The sequence below is a fragment of the Ursus americanus genome, chromosome 25 (genome assembly GCF_024610735.1).
Source record: "Ursus americanus isolate L20-20 chromosome 25, mUrsAme1.1.p, whole genome shotgun sequence".
NCBI classification, from domain to species: Eukaryota; Metazoa; Chordata; class Mammalia; order Carnivora; family Ursidae; genus Ursus; species Ursus americanus.
Window position 1 is genome coordinate 44,076,951 of NC_142151.1, and position 25,488 is coordinate 44,102,438.

The 25,488-nt window shown below is 51.8% G+C and overlaps 1 protein-coding gene across 1 annotated transcript; it reads left to right on the forward strand.

The window, feature by feature from the left end:
- Positions 1-2,834: 2,834 nt before the first annotated feature.
- Positions 2,835-24,815, forward strand: ESPL1 (extra spindle pole bodies like 1, separase). Its single transcript, XM_045800947.2, has 31 exons — positions 2,835-2,971; positions 4,216-4,308; positions 4,474-5,532; positions 5,820-5,924; positions 6,090-6,210; positions 7,899-8,035; positions 8,973-9,166; positions 9,479-9,718; positions 9,938-10,082; positions 10,185-10,323; positions 10,526-10,665; positions 12,725-12,859; positions 14,209-14,328; positions 14,838-15,009; positions 15,387-15,515; positions 15,646-15,802; positions 16,315-16,424; positions 17,618-18,606; positions 19,020-19,356; positions 19,550-19,711; positions 20,330-20,543; positions 20,644-20,834; positions 21,567-21,694; positions 21,811-21,933; positions 22,648-22,803; positions 22,915-23,085; positions 23,211-23,315; positions 23,481-23,596; positions 23,760-23,843; positions 24,009-24,173; positions 24,442-24,815. Exons 2-31 carry the CDS (start codon positions 4,228-4,230, stop codon positions 24,641-24,643), a joined length of 6,327 nt encoding a protein of 2,108 aa, XP_045656903.2. The 5' UTR covers positions 2,835-2,971; positions 4,216-4,227; the 3' UTR covers positions 24,644-24,815.
- The last annotated feature ends 673 nt before the right edge of the window (positions 24,816-25,488 follow it).

Genomic DNA, 25,488 nt, shown 5'->3' on the forward strand with positions numbered 1-25,488 from the left:
CACTTCCTCATAGAACCACAGAATGGAATTATAAAACAAAAATTTGTCATGCTGGGGATTAGGTCTAATGTTATAAAAATACTTCATGGGGTTCCTAGGTGGTTCAGTTGATTAAACGTCTGTCTTCAGCTCAGCTCATGATCCCAGGGTCCCGGGATTGAGTCCTGTGTCAGGCTCCCTGCTCAGCAGAGAGTCTGCTTCTCCCTCTCCCTCTGTCACTCCCTCTGCTTGTGCTCTCTCGCTCTCTCTGTCAAATAATAAAAGTAAAATCTTTAAAAATCCCTTCACACCTGCTTTAAAGATTTTTTTACAGTAAAATTATATGAAATCGTAAAATGATCAAATGCAAATACAGAAATATGTGTTTAATATAAACAATTTATATGATTTATATATAAAATGTAAAAAAATGACAGGCTCCCTTAATCTCACTCTTCATACCATTATTAAATGTTTGGAGTCTAATCCACAGACTTAATATTAGGGTTTTTTTGTTTTGTTTTAAGTAAACTCTGTGTCCAATGTGGGGCTCAAACTCATGACCCCGAGATCAAGAGTCCCATGCTATACTGACTGAGCCAGCCAGGCGCCCCAGTTGGTTGTTCTGTTTTTGTTTTTGTTTTTAAATAAAAATTGAATCAGGGGTACCTGGGTGGTGCGGTTGGTTTCAGCTGACTCTTGGTTTCAGCTCAGGTCATGATCTCAGGGTAGTGAGAACAAGTCCCATGTTGGGCTCCACAGTCAGTGCTGAGTCTGCTTAAGACTCTACCTCTCCTTCAATCCCTCCCTACCATGTGCATACACTCTCTCTAAAACAAATAAATCTTTTAAAAAATTGAATCAAAATTTTGAATCATGCTCTTCCATGACGTTTTGGTTTTTTTTGTTTTTTTTTTTTTTTTTAAGATTTTATTTGAACAAGAGAGAGACAGCGAGAAAAGGAACACAAGTAGGGGGAGCGGCAGAGGGAGAAGCAGGCTCCCAGCTGAGCAGGGAGCCCGACATGGGGCTGGATCCCAGGACCCTAGGATCATGACCTGAACCAAAGGTAGACGCTTAACTGACTGAGCCACCAGGCCTCCCCGCAACTTCTTTTTTACAAAACAGTAGAACTTATATTTCTTTCTTTAAATCAACTGAAATCCTCAGGAAGACTATAGAGTCATTCATGTATCTCTGACATCTTTATGTGTCAGTCCATATAAGACATGCTTTTTAATGGCTGCAAAGCAGTGTTAGAGCCTTTGGAAAGCTTTTCAAGGCTATTCTATTTGAGGCCAGCAGAACCCTGGGAAGTAGTGAGGCTTGATGTTACTATCCCCATTTCACAGATAAATAATACATGGAACCAGGGCTAGAATCCAGCTCCTCTGTTCAGACTCAAATTCAAAGTTCTTTCCACTATCCTGTGCTGTCTCTTTATAAGCTTGGGCTTCAGGTGAGGGATTGAATTTTGTGACTTAGGTTCATACTGGTCAGCATTTATCAATTTCTTAATACTTAAGGAACTTCCTACTTCTTGTAAGAAGTAGAAGAGGAATAAAAAAGGATAAATTCTCTGTCCTTAAGGAGTTTAGAATCAAGTAGATGTAATAAATACATAGGAAAAAGTCCTAGAACACTCACTACCCAACATGTAAATAAATAAGCACTGATTGCTAAGGTGTAAGCAAAAGGAAATGAGTAGTGTGAAAATTGATGTATTCATTGATCATTTATGAAGACCTCTGTTGGGTCCCTTACCCTACAAGAGATACGTATGTAATGTCTAACATACATTTTGCACCGACATTAGTATTATCATTCCAACACTGAGATTCTTTGGTGATGTTCTTATTCTTGTCTTTGTTTTTTTAAAATAGTCTTCTCTGCTAGATTCTGAGCTCCTAAAAGAGGTTGATGATGATGAAGAAAGACTGATTGGGCGCCTGGCTGGCTCAGTCAGAAGAGCATGCCACTCGATACTGGTGTCCTGAGTTCAAGTGCCACGTTGGGTGTAGAGATTAAATAAATAAAACTTTAAAGAAGGAGGGAAGGAAGGAAGGAAGGAATGAAGGAAGGAAGGAAGGAAGGAAAAGGAAAGGAAGGAAAGAAGGAGGGAAGACAGTGAGAGATGAGGATGTTGTCCAATAGAATTCATCAGGAAAAAGTGAACTGGAAGACCAAAAGTTTTGAACTGAATTCTCTGGCGCGGAGGAAGGAAAGAAAAACAGAGCCAACTGAATCTGCACGTTTGGGGAAGTAGTTAGTACTTACAAACGTAAGCCAGTAACGACTGAAATATCCCAGTGAATGAGTTTTCCTGGTTCTTCCCTTAACCCTCCCCTCTACCCTCCATCCTCCATCAAGGAGCGCTAGATGGAGTTGATTTAAAGAGCAAGGCTGGAAGGCAGAGAGAGAACTGGAAGTCGCCATGGTACTGCTGTCAGTGCCCTCAGAAAATGATATTTTTAAAGAATTCCTGGAAAGGCTACGCCCTATCTTCCCAGTAACCCAAACCGCGTGAATTTCCAAGTAAGTTCTTCTTGTTGTCTAGCCTATTTCCCTTCTCTTGAAATTTAAACTTTCTGAGCTCTGAAGATAAAGAGGGCAGAGGACTGGCCCTCCCGATAGCTACTAAGCGACGGACAGGTGAGGATCTCTGCCTTGGCCAGAAAAAGTGGGGCAACCCGCGCCCCCAAGAGGCCTTAACGCCCACAGCAGCACGACTCCGCCCCCAGCGTCACGTGACGGTGCAGCGCAGCGGATAAACTACAACTCCCACAGCGCCGCGCGGCACGCCGGCGTTACAAAGCTCTCGCTGATTGGTCACTGGGGATATTTGAAAGGGGGGGCTGGCGCGGAAAACGAAGGTTGCATCTTGGATTCTTGCGGAGTTCTCACTCTGGCGAGTAAGACCTAGACCTAGGAAGGAGGCGACCTCTGAGGCAAAAAGGCCCGGAGGGACTCGTGAGCGTGTGTTCGTGCCAAGGTGAGGTGGTGTCCCCGGCGCTGACTTGAGGGAGAGGCGGAGGCGGCTCTGCGAGGGAAGGTTGGGAGACGTCAGGACGTCTTGGTGGGCGCGGAACTCGGTGGAGGCCTCGGGTGTGGGGCGTTGGGGTGGTGGGATGGATAGTGAGACCTCGGATCAACCTGGAGGAAGGAAAAGCGGAAGCGTCGGTTTATAACTGGAGCCCGCTGTCCTTGCATAGTGTTTTTTCCCCCGATAGGATTTCTTTCCTTCTTACTTTTCTCTTTCTTTTTTCTTTCTTTCTTTCTTTCTTTCTTTCTTTCTTTCTTTCTTTCTTTCTTTCTTTCTTTCTTTCTTTCTTTCTTTCTTTCTTTCTTTCTTTCTCTCCTTCTCTCTCTTTCTCTCTCTCTCTCTTTCTATCTTTCTTCCTTCCATTCTTTCTTTCTCTCTTTCTCTCTCTCCTTCTCTCTTTCTCTCCTTCCCTCTCTCTCTCTTTCTTTCTCTCTTTCTTTCTTCCTTCCATTCTTTCTATCTTCCTTCCTTCCTTTCTTTCTTTCTCTCTTTCTCTCTTTCTCTCCTTCTCTCTTTCTCTCCTTCTCTCTCTCTCTTTCTTTCTCTCTCTCTTTTTCTATCTTTCTTTCTTTCTTTCTTTCTTTCTTTCTTTCTTTCTTTCTTCCTTTCTTTCTTTCTTTCTTTCTCTCTCTCTCTTTCTCTCCCTCCCTTCCTTCCTTCCTTCCTTCCTTCCTTCCTTCCTTCCTTCCTTCTTTCCTTTCCTTTCCTTTCCTTTCCTTTCCTTTCCTTTCCTTTCCTTTCCTTTCCTTTCCTTTCCTTTCCCTCTACACCCATGGTGGGACTCGAAGTCAGGACCCCCGAGATAAAGAATCATATGTTCCACCAACTGAACAGCCAGGCGCCCCTGCTGATAGGATTTCTTTTTTTTTCTTTTTTCTTTCTTCTTCTTTTTTTTTTTTTTAAGATTTTATTTATTTATTTGACAGAGAGAGAAACAGCCAGCCAGAGAGGGAGCACAAGCAGGGGGAGTGGGAGAGGAAAAAGCAGGCTCCCAGTGGAGAAGGACTCTAGGATGATGCCCTGAGCCGAAGGCAGACACTTAACTACTGAGCCACCCAGGCGCCCCTGCCCATAAGATTTCTGATGGGATTCTTTGGCCCCCTTCTTCCGCAGCGGTCAGGGCTTCTCCTGGCCTCCATTTAGCTCTATTTCGAATCTTCTCCGCCTTCTCTAATCCTTCTCCTCTTCCCCAGCCCTCCAACGCCATGAGGAGCTTCAAAGGAATCAACTTTGGGACTTTACTAAGCAACCCGAAGGAGGCTGAAGAATTGCTGCCTGACTTGAAGGTAGGGGGGCTCTAGTTCTGGATACACCTGGCTTCTCAAGATGAGCTGTTTTGTTTTTGTCTTATTTAAGGGACAGGTTAATAGAAGATCCTCTCCTGAGCAACCCCATTTCTAGTTCTCTTTCCCTACCTTGGTAGTTCCAATCACATCTTCCTCTCCTCTTAGGAGTTCCTGTCCAAGCTTCCGGCTGGTTCACCCAGCTGCCGATCTGATGCTGAGAGGAGACAAGCTTGTGATGCCATCTTGAGGGCTTGCAACCAGCAGCTGATGGCCAAGCTGGCTTGCCCTAAGCACCTGGGGAGCCTGCTGGAACTGGCAGAGCTGGCTTGCAATGGCTACTTGGTGTTCACCCCCCAGCGCTCACCCCTCTACCTGGAACGAATTCTCTTCATCTTTCTACGGAACATTGCCACACAGGGAATCCCAGAGGCCACGCTCCGATTTGCTCAGCCCCTCCATGCCTGTTTGGTGCAGTGCTCCCGCCAAGCTGCTCCCCAGGACTACGAGGCTGTGGCTCGCGGCAGCTTTTCTCTGCTTTGGAAGGTGGCAGAAGCCCTGGAGGAGAGGCGAGCTGCACTCTCGGCTCGGCTGAAGGCCTTGAGCTTTCTAGTGCTCTTGGAGGATGAAAGTCCCCCTTGTGAGGTTCCCCACTTTGCTTCTCCAACAGCCTGTCGCGTGGTAGCTGCCCATCAGCTATTCGATGCCACTGGGCATGGTCTGAATGAAGCAGATGCTGATTTCCTAGGTGATCTGCTCTCCAGTCATGTGATCAAAGCCTTGGTGGGTGAAGGAGGGGGTTCTCCTGGTCCTCTTTCTCCCCAGAGGGCCCTGTGTCTCTTGGAACTCACCCTGGAACACTGCCGTCGCCTCTGCTGGAGTTGCCACCATGCCAAGGCCACCAGGGTAGTGGAGAAAGCCCATGATTACCTAAGGAACACCAATTTGGCCCCCAGCCTCCAGTTATGCCGCCTTGGGGTTGAACTGCTACAGATTGGGGAGGGAGGACCTCAAGCACTGGCCAAGCTTTTGATCAAGGCATCAGCTATCCTGAACAACAGTGTGGAGGCACCATCACCCCCGCAGCGGGCATTGTGTGACAGCTGCCAGTTCTTCCTCTCAGGCTTGGAGCGAGGCATCAAGAGGCGCTATGGGCCTGATGCTGTTCTGGGCCTCTTTGCTTTTCTTGGCGGGTACTTCTCTCTCCTCCGGCTGTTGCAGGATGGTGTGAGTTAAAGACCTAGAGAAAGGGTGGGAATGTGGTTCTGTAGACTGTCAGGCTAAGGTCTTTGGTAAGATCTGAAAGCCCTGGCCCCTTCCTTGGTAAGCCACTCTCTGGATTATGCATAGCCCACCCGCCAGCAGCCTAGTCTACCCTGAGAGGGCAACGGCCCCTCCTAATGTCCTCCTTTCTACTCCCTGGGCTGAGTCTGCTCTCCAGGAGTCTGGGCCAGTCTTCAGCTTGGAGCTCATGCTTTATCTCTGCCCCTTAAACCAAGCCCTTTCTTCCTCAGGTGTGTGGGGGCTCCCCCAAGCAGCAGCAGTCTTTAGTTCAGATGCACTTTCAGGGACTTCATCTCTACACTGTGGTGGTATATGACTTTGCACAGAACTGTCAGGTACAGTCTGGGAATCAAAACACCTGGACAGATCCTGGGGTCTGGGGTTGCTCGACTGCCTGGTAGAGCTTTGGGATGGCTTTGGCTTTGGGCTCAGGGTGGGGTAGATGTCACCTTGGACCTATTATGTCTCCTCTCACCCTCAAGCCCTTGTTGTCCTTTCAGGTAGCTGATGTGGCTGACCTGGCTCAGCTAGTGGAAAGTTGCAAATCTACTGTGGTCTGGATGCTGGAGGCCTTACAGAGCCTGTCAGGCCAAGAGCTGACTGATTATCTGGGCATGACTGGTTAGTACCCTGGGGCCCGGAGGCAGGGGGTACGGTCATCACTCACTAGGCAGACAAATAGCACTTGCTGGGTGGTTCTGATTACCATGGGGGCTCCTTATGGCTTAAGGAGGAGTGAAAAAACTGTTTGTAAGTCCAAGTGACGCTATGTTTAGCAGCAGGAGGGAAGTAATGAGGCTAACTTAGAGGATACAAGTTTTTCCCCATTGACTTTGAAATATGATTTGGTGTTTCTTTCATGAAAAGGTTTATACCTGATATGCAACTTTATGATCTTTCTATATGTTTAAATTTTATTTTATTTTTATTCATTTATTTATTTTTAAAGATTTTATTTATTAGAGAGAGAGGGAGAGAGAGAGCACAAGCAGGGGGAGCAGCAGAGGGCGAGGGAGAAGCAGGTTCTCTGCTGAGCAGGGAACCCAATGTGGGGCTTGATCCCCGGACCCTGGGATCATGACCTGAGCCGAAGGCAGATGTCTAACTGACTGAGCCACCCAGGTGCCCCGGGTTTAAATTTTAAAGAACATTTGTAACTTAATTCTTTTTTTAAGAACCATGTAAAAATGCTTTAAAAATCAAATTGCACAGGGCGTTATATGCAACTAGTGGATCATCGAACTTTACATTAAAATTTTTTTTTTTTTTTAAATCAAATGCACAAAAGGGGGGCACTGGGTGGCTCAGTCGTTAAGCGTCTGCCTTCGGCTCAGGGCATGATCCTGGAGTCCTGGGATTGAGCCCCACATCAGGCTCCTCCGCTGTGAGCCTGCTTCTTCCTCTCCTACTCCTCCTGCTTGTGTTCCCTCTCTCTCTGGCTGTCTTTTTCTCTGTCAAATAAATAAATAAAATTAAAGGGGGGGAATTAGGAGTTCAAGGTGGGTGAGGGGGCAAGTTACCATTTAAAATTGGGTGGTCACGGGGCAGTGGGTTAAGTATCCAGCTCTTGGTTTCGGCTCAGGTCCTGATCTCAGGGTCATGAGATTGAGCCCCACGTCAGGCTCTGCAATCAGTGCAGACTCCGCTTGAGATTCTCTCTCCTCCTTCTGCCCTTCCTGCTCATGCTCTTTCTCGCTCTCTCTCCCCCTCTAAAATAAATAAATCTTAAAAAAATCAAATAGGGTGGTCAGGATAGGCCTCATTGAGACAGTGACATGAGCAAAACTTGGAGGATGTGATAAAGTTGGCCATGTAGACACCTGGAAAAGGACATCCCTGGCAGGAGAAGTAGCCTGTGCCAAAGCCCTAAGGCAGGGACTGGTCTGGTGTGTGCAAGGAATAGCAAGGAGGCTACTAATATGGCTTCTGTGGGATGAGGGAAGGAGAAAGAAGTAAGGGACAGGCCAGAGTATTTCCCCCAAAATGCTGCCCTTTGGAGCAAGATGAAGACAAAAATTGGTATGTGAGATGAGATGGGCCCTGTGTGGGGATGGGGACTCGGCTCGTGTAAAACAAAGCCCTGAGGGGCCGGCTGGTGTGGGTTTGCCTTACTGGAATGGACCTCATGGGCCGACTTGGAGCAGGAATGGGAGAGAGCTGCCCCTCTCTCATCCCGTAGCGATAGGGGCTCGTGTCTGATCTGGAAGCTGCTGAGCCAACCACAGGCTGAGCTTCTCTCTACCGCCTCTCCAACAGGAGAGGCAGTGGGAATATTCTGCTGGCAACTGTTCTCTCTCTCTCACCTGCAGCCTCTTACACCAGCAACTTGGCCTACGGCTTCTATAGTCACAAGCTGTACGCCGAGGCCTGCGCCATCTCCGAGCCCCTCTGTCAGCACCTGGGCATGGCGAAGCTGGGCACACACCCTAAGGTGCCTCCCGAGAAGGTACGAGGGCAGGAAGGGAGGGTATGTTGGTGGCCTGAGCAGCATGAAAGAGCCTGGCCAGGGCCCTGCCTCGTAGCGGGGTGTTAGGAGCCACGTGTTGGCACCAGTACTTGGGGCAGTGTTTCCCACACCTCACTTGTACTGTTCTTATTATTTTTTTATTGTATTACTTTTTATATTTTGCCATGTCTCAAGCTGGTGGTTCTCAACCTGGTTGCGGATTAGAATCACCTGAAAATCTCTGGGGCTAGACCCCAGGCATCTGGGTATTTTCCAAGTTCCCCTCGGAGGTCCTTTAAGTAGCCAGAGTGAGAACCGCCAGGATACCCGTGAAATGATGGGGTGGCTGGATTGGCAGGCACGATGGGTGGTAGAGGGCCTTGGGTTTCATCCTGAGTGAGGTTGATGAGACTCTCAAGGATTTAAGGGAAGGCATGGTACCAGATTGGCATTTGGGGTTTCTCTGGCATCACTGTGGTGAATGGACAGAGTGCAGGGACAACGCCGGGCCGCCGCCCTGCTCTGGCAGCCTAGGCCGGAAAGGGTGGGTGTCTGACGAAAGCAGCTTCCTGAGGGATGGGGAGACGTGGATGGGTACAAGAAGTCCAGGATTAATCTGGAAGTGACTGGCTGGGAGGCAGGGAGAAAAGTCAACGGTGGCCTGGTGTTTCTGACTGAGAAGAAGGCGCTGACTTGCTGGGAGCGGACTTACAGGAGGGGGAGCAGGTCTTCAGGGCTGTATGTGGGCGGGGTGGGGTGAAGCTTCAGGTTGGGGGCCCTGAGGTATTCAGCGCTCAGGTGTCTTCTGCCTCGGGGCAGGGGTCGGGGCTGGAGGCCCACCTTGTGGTGCGTGTTCCCGCGTGGGCACGTACCCACCCATTGTTACAGACTCCCTGGTTCCTCTCTGCAGTCGGCTGTGTTTGCTTTCTCTGGTCAGCTGCACAGGTGCTTCCGGCTACATGGAGAGAGTTTGAAGAAACTGGGTAAACAGGCCCAGGGCTGCAAGATGGTGAGTTTGTGGCTGGCAGCCCTGCAGCCCTGTGGCCCCCAACACATGGCTGAGCCAGTCACCTTCTGGGTTCGGGTCAAGATGGACGCAGCCAAAGCAGGAGACAAGGAGCTACAGCTGAGGTGAGTGGGTGGGGAGAGGGACAACCATGTTTGCTCCCTGGCTAGGGCTGGCTTTTGGTACTCATGGTCTCGCTCATCCTTCCGTCTGAGGAAGGCACTGCATCCTCCATTCGCTGTTATCTGTCAGTGCCCACTACAGGCCAGCCGCTGTGCTCCGTACTAGGGGAACAATGGCGCCAGGCAGTGCTCTTGTTTTCATGCCTGGAAACTTAGCAGGCTCTCAGCAAGGCAAGACTGGGCCTCCTTGGCATGGGGCAGAGGCTCCCTGCTGCACGGGCTCCCTGACCTGGTGCTGGGCCCGCCTTCTCTCAGGACTCTGCGAGACAGCCTGAGCGGCTGGGACCCGGAGACCCTGGTCTTCCTGCTGAGGGAGGAGCTGCAGGCCTATAAGGCCGTGCGAGCGGACACGGGGCAGGAGCGGTTCAACGTCATCTGTGACCTGCTGGAACTGAGCCCTGAGGAGACACCGGCTGGGGCCTGGGCTCGAGCCACCCACCTGGTGGAACTGGCTCAGGTGCTCTGCTACCACGACTTTGCCCAGCAGACCAACTGGTGAGGAGGAATAGCCGGGGGTGCACTCTTGCTTCTTGCCTAGCTGCTCTGACCTCTTCAGAGGCCGTTTCCCTTTCCATGTCCCTGAGCACCTGCTGTACTTCGCGGCAGCAGGCGCTCGTTCAGAGGGTGGGGCCAGCTGTCCCGCAGAAGGCCCTTCCCCGGACGCTGCGGCAGGTACCCGCCGTGGGCCCAGCTTCAGCGCCCCTCTCCCTCCAGCTCGGCCCTGGATGCTGTCCAGGAGGCCCTGCAGCTTCTGGAGTGTGTGCGGCCCGAGCCCCAGGCCCGGGCCCAGCTTCTGGATGACCAGGCCCAGGCCCTGCTGTGGCTCTACATCTGCACGCTGGAGGCCAGGGTGCAGGAGGTGCGTGGGCCGCGCTCCAGCAGAACGTGGGGTGGGGGTCCTCTCCCCAGGCTCGCAGTGAGCCAGGGCCAGCCCGGTTTTTATCCTGATCTCCCCCTGCAGGGTATCGAGCGGGATCAGAGAGCCCAGGCCCCTAATAACCTGGAGGAATTTGAAGTCAATGACCTGAACTATGAAGATAAAGTGCAGGAAGATCGCTTCCTATACAGTAACATCGCCTTCAACCTCGTGGCAGACGCTGGTGAGGGCTGTGAATGCAGGGTGCTGACATAGGGTCCCCTCTGCGGCTTCCTACGAGCAGAATGGGGACCCCGGGTATGGGAGAGGCGGGCCTGCAGCGTGGGAGGTGGGCAGAGAGGGCAGAGGCTGTTCTGAAGAAGGCTGCGTTCTCTCCAGATAGCCCACGCTGAGAGAATGGCTGGTCCCTTTCTTCTGACTTCTAGCTCAGTCTAAATGCCTGGACAAAGCCCTGGCCCTTTGGAAGGAGGTGCTTACAGAGACGCAGGCACCCGCCGTCCGGTGTCTCCAGCAGACAGTGGCCTCGCTGCAGACCCTCGCAGCCCTCTATCAGCTGGCGGCAAAGGTAACGGGGCAGGGTGCTAACACAACCCAGAAGCCCAGCTCCTTCCCCTTCTTTGGCCGGTGAATCTGCTGAGAAGCCATGTAACCCGGTGTGGGCTCTACCACCAGCTTCCCTAAGTTGAAATCCAAGCTCCATCCTTTATTAGTAACTCGCCTTGGCAAGTGACTTAACTTCCTAAGCCCAGTTTCCTTATCACTAAAATGAGGACAATAATAGTAGTACGGCCTGGTGTCATCAGCGTCCAGTGAGATAACATGTGTTGTGCCTAAGCGGAATGCTCAAGTGTCAGCAATAACTATTATTAATTCTTAGATCGTTGGAGACCTGAAGACTCAGAAACTTACAGAGATACCTAGACGCCCAATTTTACACTTTCACATGCAATGTCAGGCCGTCTCCCAGACTCCCCGCAGCTCCTCTGAAAAGGAACACTGCCCATGAAGGACCTTTGTTACTGTGGCCATCAGGTCATATTTCTAGCATGAGGACTGGGGGAAGCTGCCTCACCCTGGGCCTGAGTCTTGGCTCTACCGCATACCTGTAATGTGGGCTTAGACAACAGGTGAACCCGTGTCAGTCGTAGTCTCTTAGGCTATAGTCATCCATAAAATTCAGGTTAGAGTCACCATGAAGATCAAATGAGTTGATGCACATGAACCTCTTTTTTTTTTTGACAGTTTGATTTATTTTATTATTGTTTTTTCAAAGATTTTTTATTTATTTGACAGAGAGAGAAACAGCCAGTGAGAGAGGGAACACAAGCAGGGGGGAGTGGGAGAGGAAGAAGCAGACTCCCAGCAGAGGAGCCCGATGTGGGGCTCGATCCCAGAACGCCGGGATCACGCCCTGAGCCAGAGGCAGACGCTTAACGACTGAGCCACCCAGGCGCCCCGACAATTTGATATTTTTATTATGACTTTACTTTTGAAGTCTCGTTTCAGGTTTTTTTTTTCAAGTTTATTTATTTATTTTTGTAACCACTATACCCAACATGGGGCTCAAACGCATGACCCCAAGACCAAGAGTCCCATGTTTTTTGGACTGAGCCAGCCAGATGCTGCTTCAATTTTTTTTTTAATTTTTAAAATTTAAATTCAGTTAATTAACATATAGTGTATTATTAGTTTCAGAGGTAGAGTTTGGTGATTCATCAGTTGTATATAACACCCAGTGCTCATTACATCACGTGTCTATCACTCAGTTACCCCATCCCCCCACCCTCACGCCCCACCCCTCCAGCAACCCTCAGTTTGTTTCCTATAGTTAAGAGTCTCTTATGGTTTGTCTCCGTCTCTGGTTTCGTCTGATCAAATATTTTTTAAATGAAGTATAATCAACATACAATACTGTATTATCTTCAGGTGCACGACAGCAATTTGGCAGTTCTGCACGTTACTCGGTGCTTATCACAATGAGTGTAGTCACCATACAACGTTATGTTAGTGACTATATTCTCTATACCATACTTTTTTTTTTTTAAGAGTTTATTTATTTGACACAGAGAGAGAGACAGCCAGTGAGAGAGGGAACACAGGCAGGGGGAGTGGGAGAGGGAGAAGCAGGCTCCCAGCAGAGCAGGGAGCCCGATGCGGGGCTTGATCCCAGGACCCTGGGATCACGCCCTGAGCTGAAGGCAGACACTTAACGACTGAGCCACCCAGGAGCCCCCCCAATGCCATACTTTTCATCCCCATGACTTATCTATTTTATAACTGGAAGTTTGTACCTCTTGATCCCCTTTACCTATCTTGCCCAACACTTCCCCCCTCCCCCCATGTAAACCTCTCAGCACAGTGCCTGGCCCATAGTAAGCAACCAGTAAATCCCAGCTGTTGATGCTGACTGGCACCTACGCTTTCAAACAGGTGGGTAGATGGTGGTCGGCTCCCTCGCTGCTCACATCTCAGGCTCCTTGAGGGTGGCTGACAGCCGCTCTGTCTGTAGCCACACTCCATCTAGGCTTTGAGGTCAGACCGAGGTCTCCAAGGGCTGGGGAACTGAGGGTAGAAATGGAGGTTTGAGCAGGAGCTGGCTAAACTTCCCGCTCCTGGTTGACCAGCCCCTGCAGGCTCTGGAGGTCCACCTGCTCGTGCGGATCATCTCCCAGAGATTGGAGGACCACGCGAAGGCAGCCGGCTCCTCCTGCCACGCCGCGCAGCTGCTCCTGATGCTCGGCTGTCCCAGCTATGCCCAGGTGAGCGCCCAGCCGGCCAGGCCTGGAGCTGCGGGGGGCACCCGGCCTTAGTGACGCATCTTTTCTCTAAGAAGATAAGATACCAAAGGGGCATCTTCCCTGCCTCCGATCGCCACATCCTGCTGGAGGATCGTAAAGTGTGGAGTGGTTGGGAGGCAGCTGTGGGAAGAGGAAGCGTCTTTCCTTCTCACCGAAAAACCATTGTTCGCTAAGCCTTACAGATCCTGCCCCAGGAATAGGCCGCTAATCCTGTATTTCCCCACCATTTGCCCTGTCGCCGTTTCTCTGCTCACTTAGGACTGTGCTGACACGGCCTAGCTGGTCTCCCTGCCCCCGTTTTCTCCCTTCTGCACTTTGTCTTCTAACCACCGCTAACATGATCTTTTTAGATCTGATCTTGTCTTTCTTCCTGCTGATGGGATTTCACTGGTTTCCCCATTACCTGAAGCTTGGTATCGCGCACCTTCTGTGTCTGGCTCACTCTTCCTTGCTGCGGCCCCTCGTGGGACTTACGTCCGTCTACACGAGTTACTGTATAGACCTGTACACGCCTCCTCTCTTTGGTTGTGTTAGCCCCTCCACCCTAAATGCACATCCCCACCCTCCTTTTGTAATTCAGCCGACTTCTTTCTTTTCAAGGCCTACCTCCATTGCCCCCTCCTTCATGAAGTATTTTATCCATCCTCTTGTTAAGGGCAGAATCCCCTACTCTCCCTGGCGCCCCATACCACTAATGGCACGGTGTCTTGATTACGAAGGTGTGTCTGCATCCCTACTGCGCTGCAAGCTATTGGTTGGAAAGTCCTACTTACTTCTTTTCTTTTTTTTTAATATTTTATTTTTTCTAACTTTTTATTTTTTGTGGGGGGAGGGGCAGAGGGAGAGAGAGAATCTTAAGCAGGCTCCACACCCAGTGCGGAACCCTGTGCGAGGCTTGATCTCAAGACCCTGAGGTCACCCTGAGCTGAAATAGAGAGTAGGACGCTTAACCAACTGGGTCACCCAGGGGCCCCTTTAATTTTTAAGTAATCTCTTGTGGGTCTCAAACTCAAAACCCCCAGAATAAGAGTCATACATGCCACTAACTGAGCCAGCCAGGTGCCCCAAGTCTTGCTTGCTGCTTATTCAGCTATGTCTTTCTAGCGTAGTGGTTAACCAAAAGACTAAAACTGGACGTTTTAGTGAGTGAATGAATAACTCTTACGTAGATTATAATATTTGACATAATTTCATATTCAGTTGTATGGGTTCTGCATCTCACTTGCAAGTGCTTTAATCCACTTTAATTTGAAAAGTCCGGCCGCCTCTCCTTACCAGCGTGCTCACACACCCCGTGATTGTTACCGTAGCTACACCTGGAAGAGGCGGACTCACGCCTGAAGCGTCTGGATCACACCACGGACGCGTACCTGCTCCTTTCGCTGACCTGTGACCTACTTCGAAGTCAGCTCTACTGTGTTCACCAGAAGGTATTTCTCACTTTCTTAATCCCCAAAGTTCCCAGGTATCGGAAGGATTTTAGGACTTTCGGGATATTTGTCTGGCTTCTGAGATTTCCCTGGAGCTAGGAAGAATATTCCTGACCTTGAGAAGCAGTGCTGTGTCCTAGCCTTGCCCTCTCCAGTGAAATGTCACCAGCACTCCTCTAGCAGAGAGGCACTGTCCTTCCCATCCTTTCCCAGTCTCCTCAGTCACACCGTCTAGTCCTGTGACAAGAAACTGGGATAACAATGATCTTGGAAAGTCATTGGAGCCCTAGAGTGGAAATCAAATAGGATACAGAAGATCGGAGTTTTCTCACAAACCAGTTGTGTGACTTGGCTGAGGCATATGCCCTGTCAGGCCATAGTTTTCTCCACAGCTTTTTTCATTCTCCAAGGTCGGGGCTGGGCCAGATGATCTCCAGGGGCGTTTTTAAGTCCCGAATCGCTGATCTGACTTCACTCACTGCTCTGCTCCGGCCTTCCCCGTCTCCCAGGTGACTGAGGGTGCCTCTCTGTTGCTGTCAGTGCTTCGGGACCCTGCCCTCCAGAGGTCATCCAAGGCCTGGTATCTGCTGCGTGTCCAGGCCCTGCAGCTGGTGGCATTCTACCTTAGCCTGTCCTCAGACAGCCTCTCAGGTTCCCTGCGAGAGCAGCTCTGTGCCCAAGGTGAAACAATAGGGTGGATGATGCCCCTTCGTGGTCAGATTGTGTGGTTCGTCCCCTCTCGGCTTGTCCCTTCTGCTGTTCCACTTGGGTGGACTAGCCTCCCTAGAGGCTGCCTAGAGTAGGCCTGGCGTAGCATATGGGTTTCTGTTTGCCTGCTCCCTAACTGACCGCTTAGTCCCTGGCTAGAATGCTATTCTGACAAGGATTCTGAGGCCCCGTGTGTCTGAGGGAAAGAGTGCTGTGAGTCCCTCTGTCTGCCTTGGGCACAGAAGGAGGAGTGGCAGCATGCCTGGCATTTGCTATGTTGGTAGGGGAAGGTGGTGGCAGTGTAGCTGCATCATCTCCCTTCTTGCCCCCCCACTGCCACCACCACACAGGCTGGCAGACGCCTGAGATCGCCCTCATCGACTCCCATAAGCTGCTCCGGAGCATTATCCTCCTGCTCATGGGCAGCGATGTGCTCTCGATTCAGAAGTCAGCTGTGGAGACACCGTTTCTGGACTCCGGTGAGTCTGAGGAAGAGAGCAAGGTGCTGTGGGCGGGAACAGGCTAGATGGCGGGGCTGCCAGTGTTGCCTCCCGAGGATCCAGGCTGCGACTGAGTGATGATGGTCTTGTCTCTCTCTCTTTGCTACAGGTGAAAATCTGGTACAAAAATGGCAGGTTCTGACAGAGGTGCTGAGCTGCTCAGAGAAGCTGGTCTCCCTCCTGGGCCGTCTGGGCAGTGTGAGCGAAGCCAAGGCCTTTTGCTTGGAGGCCCTGAAACTCACGACAAAGCTGCAGATGCCACGCCAGTGAGTACGGGTGGGAGGAGGCGAGTCCACAACCCGGGGGCCCGCACGCTGGTTTCCAGATTCTTCCATAGGTTAACATGTTCTGTTTGGACGGGTTGGGACAATACGTTCTGTGGTTAATAAGTGGGACATGCCGAGTTAACTAAGGTTAGACACCTTTATCTCCTACAGGACTTCTCACGTCCTCCAATACGCTCATATGCATTGTAACTCTCCAAAAGGGAGATCAAGTGTACCGTGTTTCCCTAAATCCCTTTGCCCACAAAATCCATTTATTGATTGGTTGATTGGGGAATGCCATTTGAGAACTCCTGTCCTCATGCACAAGGATGACTTGGGATGAGAAAGCAGTGTAGAGGGTTTTTCCCGGGGAGCCTCAAAGTTGGCTGGAGGCAATAAAGGCCTTTCAGAGGCTAGGAGACTGCCATGGCTCCGCCTGCGAGAGGGGCCGAAAGACAGACTCCGGGAGAACGAAGGCTTACGCATTGGTTTTCTTCCTCTCTCCCGACAAGGTGCGCCCTGTTCCTGGTGCTGAAGGCGGAGCTGGAGCTGGCGCGCGACGACCTCGACCTCTGTCAGTCAGACCTGCAGCAGGTTCTGTTCCTGCTCGAGTCTTGCACAGGTGAGCAGCTGTGCCCCCGCACCCACAGGTGGTGGCGGGAGGGGCCCACACACTGCAACACACCTTTGTGTGTAAAAGTGTGGTGCCCTTCGAAATCAGTCTGACTTCCGGTTCCCCGGGCAAAGCCCCTTCTACTTCAGTCAGACCCCTGGTCTCCCTCCTTCAGATGGCTTGTCCGTGACTGACCCTACTTGGCTCTAGTTTTCAGCGCTAATACATTTTAGCTATTTACACTTATGTATTTTTTTTTAAGATTTTTATTTATTTATTTGACATAGAGACAGCCAGCGAGAGAGGGAACACAAGCAGGGGGAGTGGGAGAGGAAGAAGCAGGCTCATAGCAGAGGAGCCTGATGTGGGGCTCGATCCCAGAATGCCGGGATCACGCCCTGAGCCGAAGGCAGACGCTTAACGACTGCGCCACCCAGGTGCCCCTGCACTTATGTATTTTTTTAATTTTTTAATTTTTCCTTTTAAATAGGCTCCACACCCAACATGGGGCTCGAACTCATGACCCCGAGATCAAGAGTCACAGGCTCCACCGACTGAGCCAACCAGGCACTGCTGCCTATTTAAATTTAATTTAAATAAAATTTAAAATTCATTTCCCCAGTCGCTTGCCACATTTCGTGTGCTCAATAGCCACGAGTGGGTTAGTGGCTACTGTCAGACAGCACAAATGTAGTGTCCTCAGGAGGGCTTAAATTAATAATACAATAGTTTATTTATGGTACATTTTTTTTATCAACCACTTTTACCTCTGGTATTTCATTGAACCCACACAAAACCCTGGAAAAGTCAGGGGGACACATAGATTTTTTTTTTCATTTGTAAAATGAGTAAGTTGAGAAATTCAGTGTTTGGGGCCAGGATCATGGGCCTAGTCGGGGCAGGAGCCAGGACTGAGACGTGGGCCTCCTGGTGCCGGCCTGCGATCCTGAGCCACGCAGCCATCTCAGCTGCAGGTTTGGGGGCTTTGTGGGTTGTGTTAATCCATTGTGGAATGGGAAGAAAACATTAGGGATTTTACTGGAAAAATCATAAGCCATGTTACTATTTAGTAAGTTCATACAGTAATACGTACAAGTAGTAAGCAAGTAACACCTATATGAGGGGGCTGGGCCCTGGGGCAGCTCAGGAAGCACTCAGTAGTACCTCTTGCAGTTTTGTAATTCTGGTTCCACTCTCCCCAGAGTTTGGTGGACTAGCCCAGGACCTAGCCTCTGTGAAGAAGGTCCACCTGCAGAAGGGCAAGCAGCAGGCCCAGGTCCGTCGTCCTCCGGAGCTTCCAGAAGAGGAGCCCTTCCTAAGAGGCCCTGCTCTGGAGCTGGTAGCCACTGTGGCCAAGGAGCCTGGCCCTGTAGCACCTTCTACTAACTCTTCCCCTGTCCTGAAAATGAAGCCCCAGCCCAGCCCCGGCTTCCTGACACACCTGCCCACGTGTGACTGCTTGCTCTGTGCCAGCCCTGTCCTCTCCGCGGTTTGTCTGCGCTGGGCATTGGTCACCGCGGGGGTGAGGCTGGCCACGGGCCATGAGGCCCAGGGTCTGGATCTGCTGCAGGTCGTGCTGAAGGGTTGCCCTGCAGCCACTGAGCGCCTCACCCGAGCTCTACAAACTTCCCTGAGTCACAGAGCACCCCCCTCCCCTGCCCCGAGCCTCCTGGATGAGATATTGGCTCAGGCCTACACACAGCTGGCCCTGGAGGGGCTGAACCGGCCATCAAACAAGAGCCTGGGGAAGGTCCTGGAGTCAGGGCTGAAGTTTGTGGCAGCGAGGGTCCCCCACCTGGAGCCCTGGCGAGCCAGCCTGCTCTTGATCCGGGCCCTTGCAAAGCTGGCTGGCCTCAACTGCTGCACTGGCCAACTTTTTGCAAGCTCCTGGGGCTGGCAGCCACCCCCCGTAAAACCATCCCCAGGCTCAGAGCCCTCTAAGCCTCGGAGCCAAAAACATTCTGGAAGAGGACGTCCGCGGGCGGCCTCTTCTACCCCGTCCCTCCATAATACCTCTCTGAAAGGTCTGGAAGGTGGAGGACTGCCCTGTACACCTAAGCCCCCAGGCCAGGCCAGACAAGCAGGCCCTCGTGTCCCTTTCACTGTGTTCGAGGAAGTCCTCTCTACAAAGAGCAAGCCTGAGGTTCCCAAGGCCCCGAGGGTACAACAGAGGGTCCAGACGCGCCTCAAGGTGAGGTGGGACTGTGGCTAGGTGGTGGTGGTGTCCGGTGGGGTGGTTCTGGAGAATTCTGCAGAGTCTCTGTGGAATAGCTTCCCAGGGCTTGCTTTAATATTATCGGTAGGATCCCTACATCTTCCACAGAAAGACAGTTCCTACCTTTGTTTCAGATAGAAGGTGCTTTCCTTAACTCTATGGTTCCTTTCCCTGTTCATCCTTCCTCATCTTTTGTTCTTCCTTCTCTCCTTCCTTCCACACCCAAGATTCCCTGCCCTTGATTGAGTGTGTACGGTGTATGGTGGAGAGGTTCCTTTCTAAATCTTCCCCAAAAGGCCTCTGTGATTGTGCCTCCGCAGTGCCACCTGCTGGCAGATGTCTTGTCACTGAAGGCCCTCCGGGCCCTTCTCCCCTTCCACCCATCCCAGGTGAGTTTCAGTGACGACAGTGACTTGGAAGACCCTATCTCAGTTGAGGCACAGCTTGCAGAGGAGCCCAAGAGACGGGGCACTGCTTCCCGGGGCCGGGGCCGGGCCAGGAAGGGCTCGGGCTTGAAGACTGTTTCGGTGGCAGCCCCGGATAGTGGCCCCGGGCGACCTGGCCTTGGTGGCAGGAGCCGGAGGGCCAAGAAGGTGACATCAGGACATTGTGAGGAGCTGGGCTCTGAGATCATGAGGACCATCCCTGAGGAGGAAATGACTGACGACCAGATGGAAATGAGCTTTGAGATCCTCAGGAGCTCTGACGGGGAAGACCCCACCTCCGGTAGGATGGTAGCGGTGGGAGGGAGAAGGTGCATACATTTTTAGGGGGTTGCCTGGGACCAAAGCACAAGAACTAACTGGTGCCAAGGATAGTACAGGCATAAAGCTTTTTTCCTGGCTCCGGGTCTAGATATAGAAAGGACAAAGGGAACGCCAGGAGGAGGGCACTACAAAAAGTCATGTTCTCTCCCCAGGTGGGAAGTCACCAGCTCCAGGACCTGATACGGCCTTAGGAGAATGTGAGGTCTTGAGGCGTGATTCCAGCAAAGAGGAGCTGCCCATCCCGTGCCCAGACAAGGAGAGAGACAAGGATCCCGGTCCTCGGCTCCGACCCCCCTCAGCCCCTGCAGCCGTCGGTGAATATGCTGACGGCTGGGGTCTGGTCACTCAGAGAGGGCGACGCTTTAGATCTCTCTCTTCTTTCTGAATGAAAATTCTATTTATTTGAGCGAGGGAGAGCGAGAGAGCACAAGCAGTGGGGAGTGGCAGAGGGAGAGGGAGAAGCAGACTCACTGCTGAGCAGAGAGCCTGACATGCGGCCCGATTCCAGGACGCTGAGATCTTGACCTGAGCCGAACCAGACACCCAACCGGCTGAGCCCCCCAGGCACCTAGCCCCTAGGGCTCTTGATCTGATGCCTTTCTAGTTTGTCCGTGGTTCTGTCTTTGGGTCCCCATCTAGATCCGGTCAGCTTTGAGCCCGGGTTTGAGCACTCTCTCCATTAGCTGGGTACAAGTCACTCAGCCTCTCTGAACTTCTATTTACTTATCCATAAAAGGGAGTTTTGGAGGATGAAGTGAGTTGATGGAAGTTGCGTAGCATCCTACTTGGCACATTGCGCTTCGTAAATGATAGCTTTTATTTTCCAGGTGGGAGAGGAGGTAGGGCCTTGGAAACCTGGAACTTTCGTGGAAGGTTCTACCAGTGAGGAGGTACGGGACTCATCTATAGCAAGCATCTTCACCTTTCTCTAGGTCTGTCTACCCTGAATTCCATCTGTGACTTACTGACCACTGCTCTCCGTGGGGTTAGTCACTGCCCTCCTAGTGGGCTCTATGCTCACCTCTGCCGCTTCCTGGCTTTGTGCTTGGGCCACCGGGATCCCTATGCCACCGCCTGCCTCGTCACCGAGTCTGTGTCCATCACCTGTCGCCACCAGCTGCTCACCCACCTCCACAGGCAGCTCAGGTGAGTTGCCACAATCCCCGAGGCCCATGCTGGGGCAGACTGGAGGGAGGGTCCAGACTCTGAAGGAGGGAGAACTCACCCCTACTTGCGTTGTCCTCAGCAAGGCCCAGAGGCACCGGGGATCAGTCGACATGGCGGACCAGCTGCAGAGGCTGAGCCTGGAGGAGAGGCCTGGAGATGCCCCCCTGGCCCGCATCCAGCACCTCTTTTCCTTCGGGGCTTCAGGATCTGGTCAATTCCCTGAGCCCGAGAAGGAGAGTTTCCGGGAGCGCCTGGCTCTGCTCCCCAGCGGTACGGTAGCAGGCTGCCGCCGGCTCTTCTCTCCTGGTTTGCAGCCGCTTACTGGCAGTTCGGTGGAGGACTTTAAGGATTAGTTAACGTAGATTCGTGACCTCTATGGAAGGACATGTCATACTTTTTCATTGATGAGTCATTTTGTGACTCTCACCAAAGAGAACTTCCCTAAATCTGAAGGTCTTTTTTATTTTCTTTTTTTAAACGATTTTATTTATTTATTTGAGAGTGAGAGTCAGAGCGACAGAGAGCATGAGTGGGTGAGAGGTGGGAGAAGCGGCTCCCTGCTGAGCAGGGAGCCTGATGTGGGGCTTGACCCCAGGACCCTGGGATTGTGACCTGAGCCGAAGGCAGACGCTTAACCAACCGAGCCACCCAGGCGCCCCCCCCCCCTTTTTTAAATTTAAACCTCAACTTGGAGTTCCTAGCAGGTTCAGTGTCTTTCCTGGGGGGTAAGTTCAGGAGTCCAAAGGCTCCCTATGCTAACATGAAACCCATTAACAGATGATTTGAGTGCCTCCCTGTCCATGTAGGAACTTCTGTTTCCATGAGGGACACAAAGAAGTACGAGATGTGGTCTCTGTCCACAGGGGCTGTTAGGGCAAGGGAGAGCACCTTGAACTCTAGTGACAAGGGGAGATTTCTTGGAGTTGTTGGAGTTGTCTTGAGTGGTGGGATGGGAATTCCTGGTAAGAGCTGAAATGATCCTGGATGTGCTCTGTGTGTCAGGGGTGACCGTGTGTGTGTTGGCTCTGGCCACTCTCCAGCCTGGAACTGTGGGCGACACCCTCCTGCTGACCCGGCTGGAAAAAGACAATCCCCCAGTCACTGTGCAGATCCCCACTGCCCAGAACAAGGTAGGTTTCCCGGGCCAGCAAGCAAAGTTGGGCTGGGGTTGGCATCCTGTGGCTGGGGGATGGCGAGATGGTGATCACGTGGACCAGCAGAAAGCTCACAGTCCCATCTCCCAAAGCTTCCTCTGAGTTCAGCCCTGAAAGAGTTTGACGCCATCCAGAAGGAGCAGAAAGAGAACAGCAGCTGTACTGACAAGCGAGAGTGGTGGACAGGGCGGCTAGAACTGGACCAAAGGATGGAGGTCTGTGCCCCGAGGGTGGGGTGGAGTGGGGTCAGGCCTGCCCTGGGAGTGACCCCGGAATTATCAGTGTCTTCTCTCTCAGGGGTCCCAGGCCAGTGCTGAGTTACCTCAAGTCCTTTCTGGAAGCATAGGCCTAAATTTAAAAAATGAGGTCACCTGGGAAAGACTTTAAACAAGAGCCAAAGACCTGAAGGTGTTATGGCAACAGAATGTTTACAGATACACACGAGTAAAGGGATTTAAGCCCAAGTATTGGCTTCCTGGGTTTAGCTTTTATCGCCTGCCTATTTGTATTTGTCAAAACATAGTGATATGTAATAAATCATCTTATCTGTACTCCCTCAGTCTCAGCAAATGAAAAATGTTTCTAGCTTCTTGCCTTTTTTTTTTAGAGAGGGAGAGAGAGAGGAGGGAGAAGGGGGGAGGGGCAGAGGGAGAGGGAGAGAGAGCATCTTAAGCAGGCTCCACGCCCAGTGCAGAGCCAGACACAGGGCTCAATCTCACAACCCTGAGATCATGACCTGAGCTGACTCAGATGCTTAACCGACTGAGCCACCCAGGCGCCCCTCTAGCTTCTTGCCTCTTCAACTGGCAGGAAGATATGTAAGACAAACACACACGTTGGAAAACCCATTTCCTCATCTCCAAAATGCTGGTGCCTGTGGGACAAGAAACTCACCTCCTTTCTGACTGCAGGCTCTACTCCTCATTCAGGTTCTCATCACTTCCCTAGAGAAGCATGTGTTGGGCTGCTGGAAGGGACTGTTGCTGCCATCCAGCGAGGACCCTGGCCCTGCCCAGGAGGCCTCCCGCCTACAAAAGTTGCTGCAGGAATGTGGCTGGAAATATCCCGACCCAACTCTGCTGAAAGTGAGTTGAGAAATCAGGAAAAGGGAAAGAAGCTAGACTTAATTCTTTCCCACCAGCCGCTGTGAGTGGGGATGGGAGCTCCGGCACTCACGGACCACCGTTCCCTTGCAGAGCATGCTCAGTGGCGCCAGTACCCTCACTCCTCAGGACATTCAGACCCTGGCCTACGGGCTGTGCTCAGCGCGGCCAGAACGAGCCCAAGAGCTTCTGAGTGAGGCAGTAGGACGTCTGCGGGGTCAGGCGGTCCCAAGCAATAGGCACGTTGTCTTAGTGCTAGACAAGGTAAAGAGCTAGGGGCTGGAGGGGCAGTGTCTGGTGGGCGGTGGGCACCAACTCCCCCCCGTGCCCCTTCCGACGCTTGTGGATCCCTGGCTAGGAATAGTAATCCGCGTGTGCTTTTTGCCCAGGACCTGCAAAAGCTTCCATGGGAGAGCACGCCCAGCCTCCGGGCACTGCCTGTCACTCGGCTGCCCTCCTTCCGTTTCCTGCTCAGCTACTCCGTCATCAAAGAGGTGGGGTTCAGGGAGTGGGGAATGACTGGTGATTGAGGGGAATCTGGGAAGACAGGAGAGGGTCTCGGGGACCGATGGCTCGTTCGTGGAAAGGGGTTTGGAGTTTGTGGAAGCTCGGGCCCTTTGGCCGGACTAGGGTCCTGATCGCTAGTGTTTTCTCCTCAGTCTGGGGCCTCGTCAGTGCTAAGCCACGGGGTGGATCCACGCAATACCTTCTATGTCCTGAACCCTCACAATAACCTGGCAAGCACAGAGGAGCAATTTCGAGCCCATTTTAGCAGGTCAGTGGATAAGATTAAGAAAGGGGGTGAAGGGAGGGGAGAGACCACATAGAGGGGCTCATGTCTTTTCTGCAGAATCAAATGGTGCAGCCCACCTTCTGCCTAGTAGTCCCTCTGCCCTCTGCCAGCTGACCACAATTCTTCCTCCTCCTTTTCCCTGCAGTGAAGCTGGCTGGAAAGGGGTGGTTGGGGAAGTGCCAAGCCCAGAACAAGTGCAGGCGGCCTTGACGGAGCATGACTTATATATGTGAGTTCTTAAGGCAGGGAGGTGGGGAGAGGGGCAGGCCCGGAGGAGGGCATCACCACAGTCTGCGTTGGGCCTTTAAAGCCACTGGCTGACTCAGGACGCCCCTGGAGACTGGCAGAGGCAGGTACCTCTAGGTCCGACTCCTCTCCCGTCCCTCTGCCTTAGCTATGCAGGGCACGGGGCTGGTGCCCGCTTCCTGGATGGACAGGCCGTCCTCCGACTGAGCTGCCGGGCAGTGGCCCTGCTGTTTGGCTGCAGCAGTGCGGCCCTGGCTGTGCACGGGAAGCTGGAGGGGGCTGGCATCGTGCTCAAGTATATCATGGCAGGCTGGTGAGTCCTGAGGGCCCATCCTGGGTCCCACCCAGGTTCTTTCCCCGGCCTGAACCCTAAATCCTCCTTTGTGCGCCACCTTCCTCCTGTTCTAGTTCCCTGGCACGCCTGGGCCTTTAACCCTTTGCCATCTTCTGCCCCGCTCCTGGAACTATGGACACTTCCCATTGGCTCATTCCTCTTTCCTCACCCACTACCACCAGTCATGTCTGCCTCCGTATTTTGGTTTAGAGCCCTCACTTTGTAGTTCTTCCTTCTCTTTTCCCAGTCCCCTGTTTCTGGGTAACCTCTGGGATGTGACTGACCGTGACATTGATCGCTACACGGAAGCTCTGCTGCAGGGCTGGCTTGGAGCGGGCCCAGGAGCCCCCCTTCTCTACTATGTCAACCAGGCCCGCCAGGCTCCCCGACTCAAGTATCTTATTGGCGCTGCACCTGTGGCATATGGCTTGCCTGTCTGCCTGCGGTGACCCCTTGGAGCTGTCCTAGGACTGATGGAAGCCACGTGACTGTGTTACCTCCTATGAGATTCAACCCTTAGGATAAATATTTTAAGTGATTTTTCCCAGTGTTTTATATGAAATCTTTCCCTTTGATTTAACCTTAATATAATAAAGATGTGGTACTTAAACCTGTTTGGTGTTGTTCATCTGAGAACATTTGAAGACAAAATGATTGCCCCCTCCGGCTATGTGGTACTCTAAAGAGGTGAGAACAGCTTTCAGAATTCAAGTGCCCTCACTCTCACTCTGACAAAATCTAAAACAAACAAAAACCACTGTTCTCTCCCCACATATGCCTGTTACACTCGTCAGGGCTGTGAACTTTTGCAGATTCTTTGGGATTCTGCTGTTTATGCTTTTTCTCTCCCCAGCCAGATTGCTCAGTTCCTCGGAAGCACATTATCTCACACTCTCGTGTATCGCTCACATCTAACACATGGTAAAACATCGTGTTGGTTAATAAACCTTGTTGCTGTACTTGTTGGTTGATAACGTGACTCCTTATCGTTCTCTCCACCACCAGACTTTTCTGCTGTGTGAGCCCAAAGCACCGCGTTGCTACTGCCCCGCGAATTTCACAGGCTTCTTTCTTGCCTGTGGTTCATTGGGTTTATGCCACCTACACGGAGTAGCATACATTACTTTGCAATGTTGCGGTTATGAATGGGTATTTTTAAGATTTTTAAGCTCCCTGAGGGTAGGAGTCCTGTTTGCTCCAACTTTACTGTGGTAGGCGTGAGAGGTTTTGTGAAAATAATGCCGCGCTTTCGCCAAACCAAGGTAAGTCTCCCGCAGCCTCCAGCCCTTCCTTC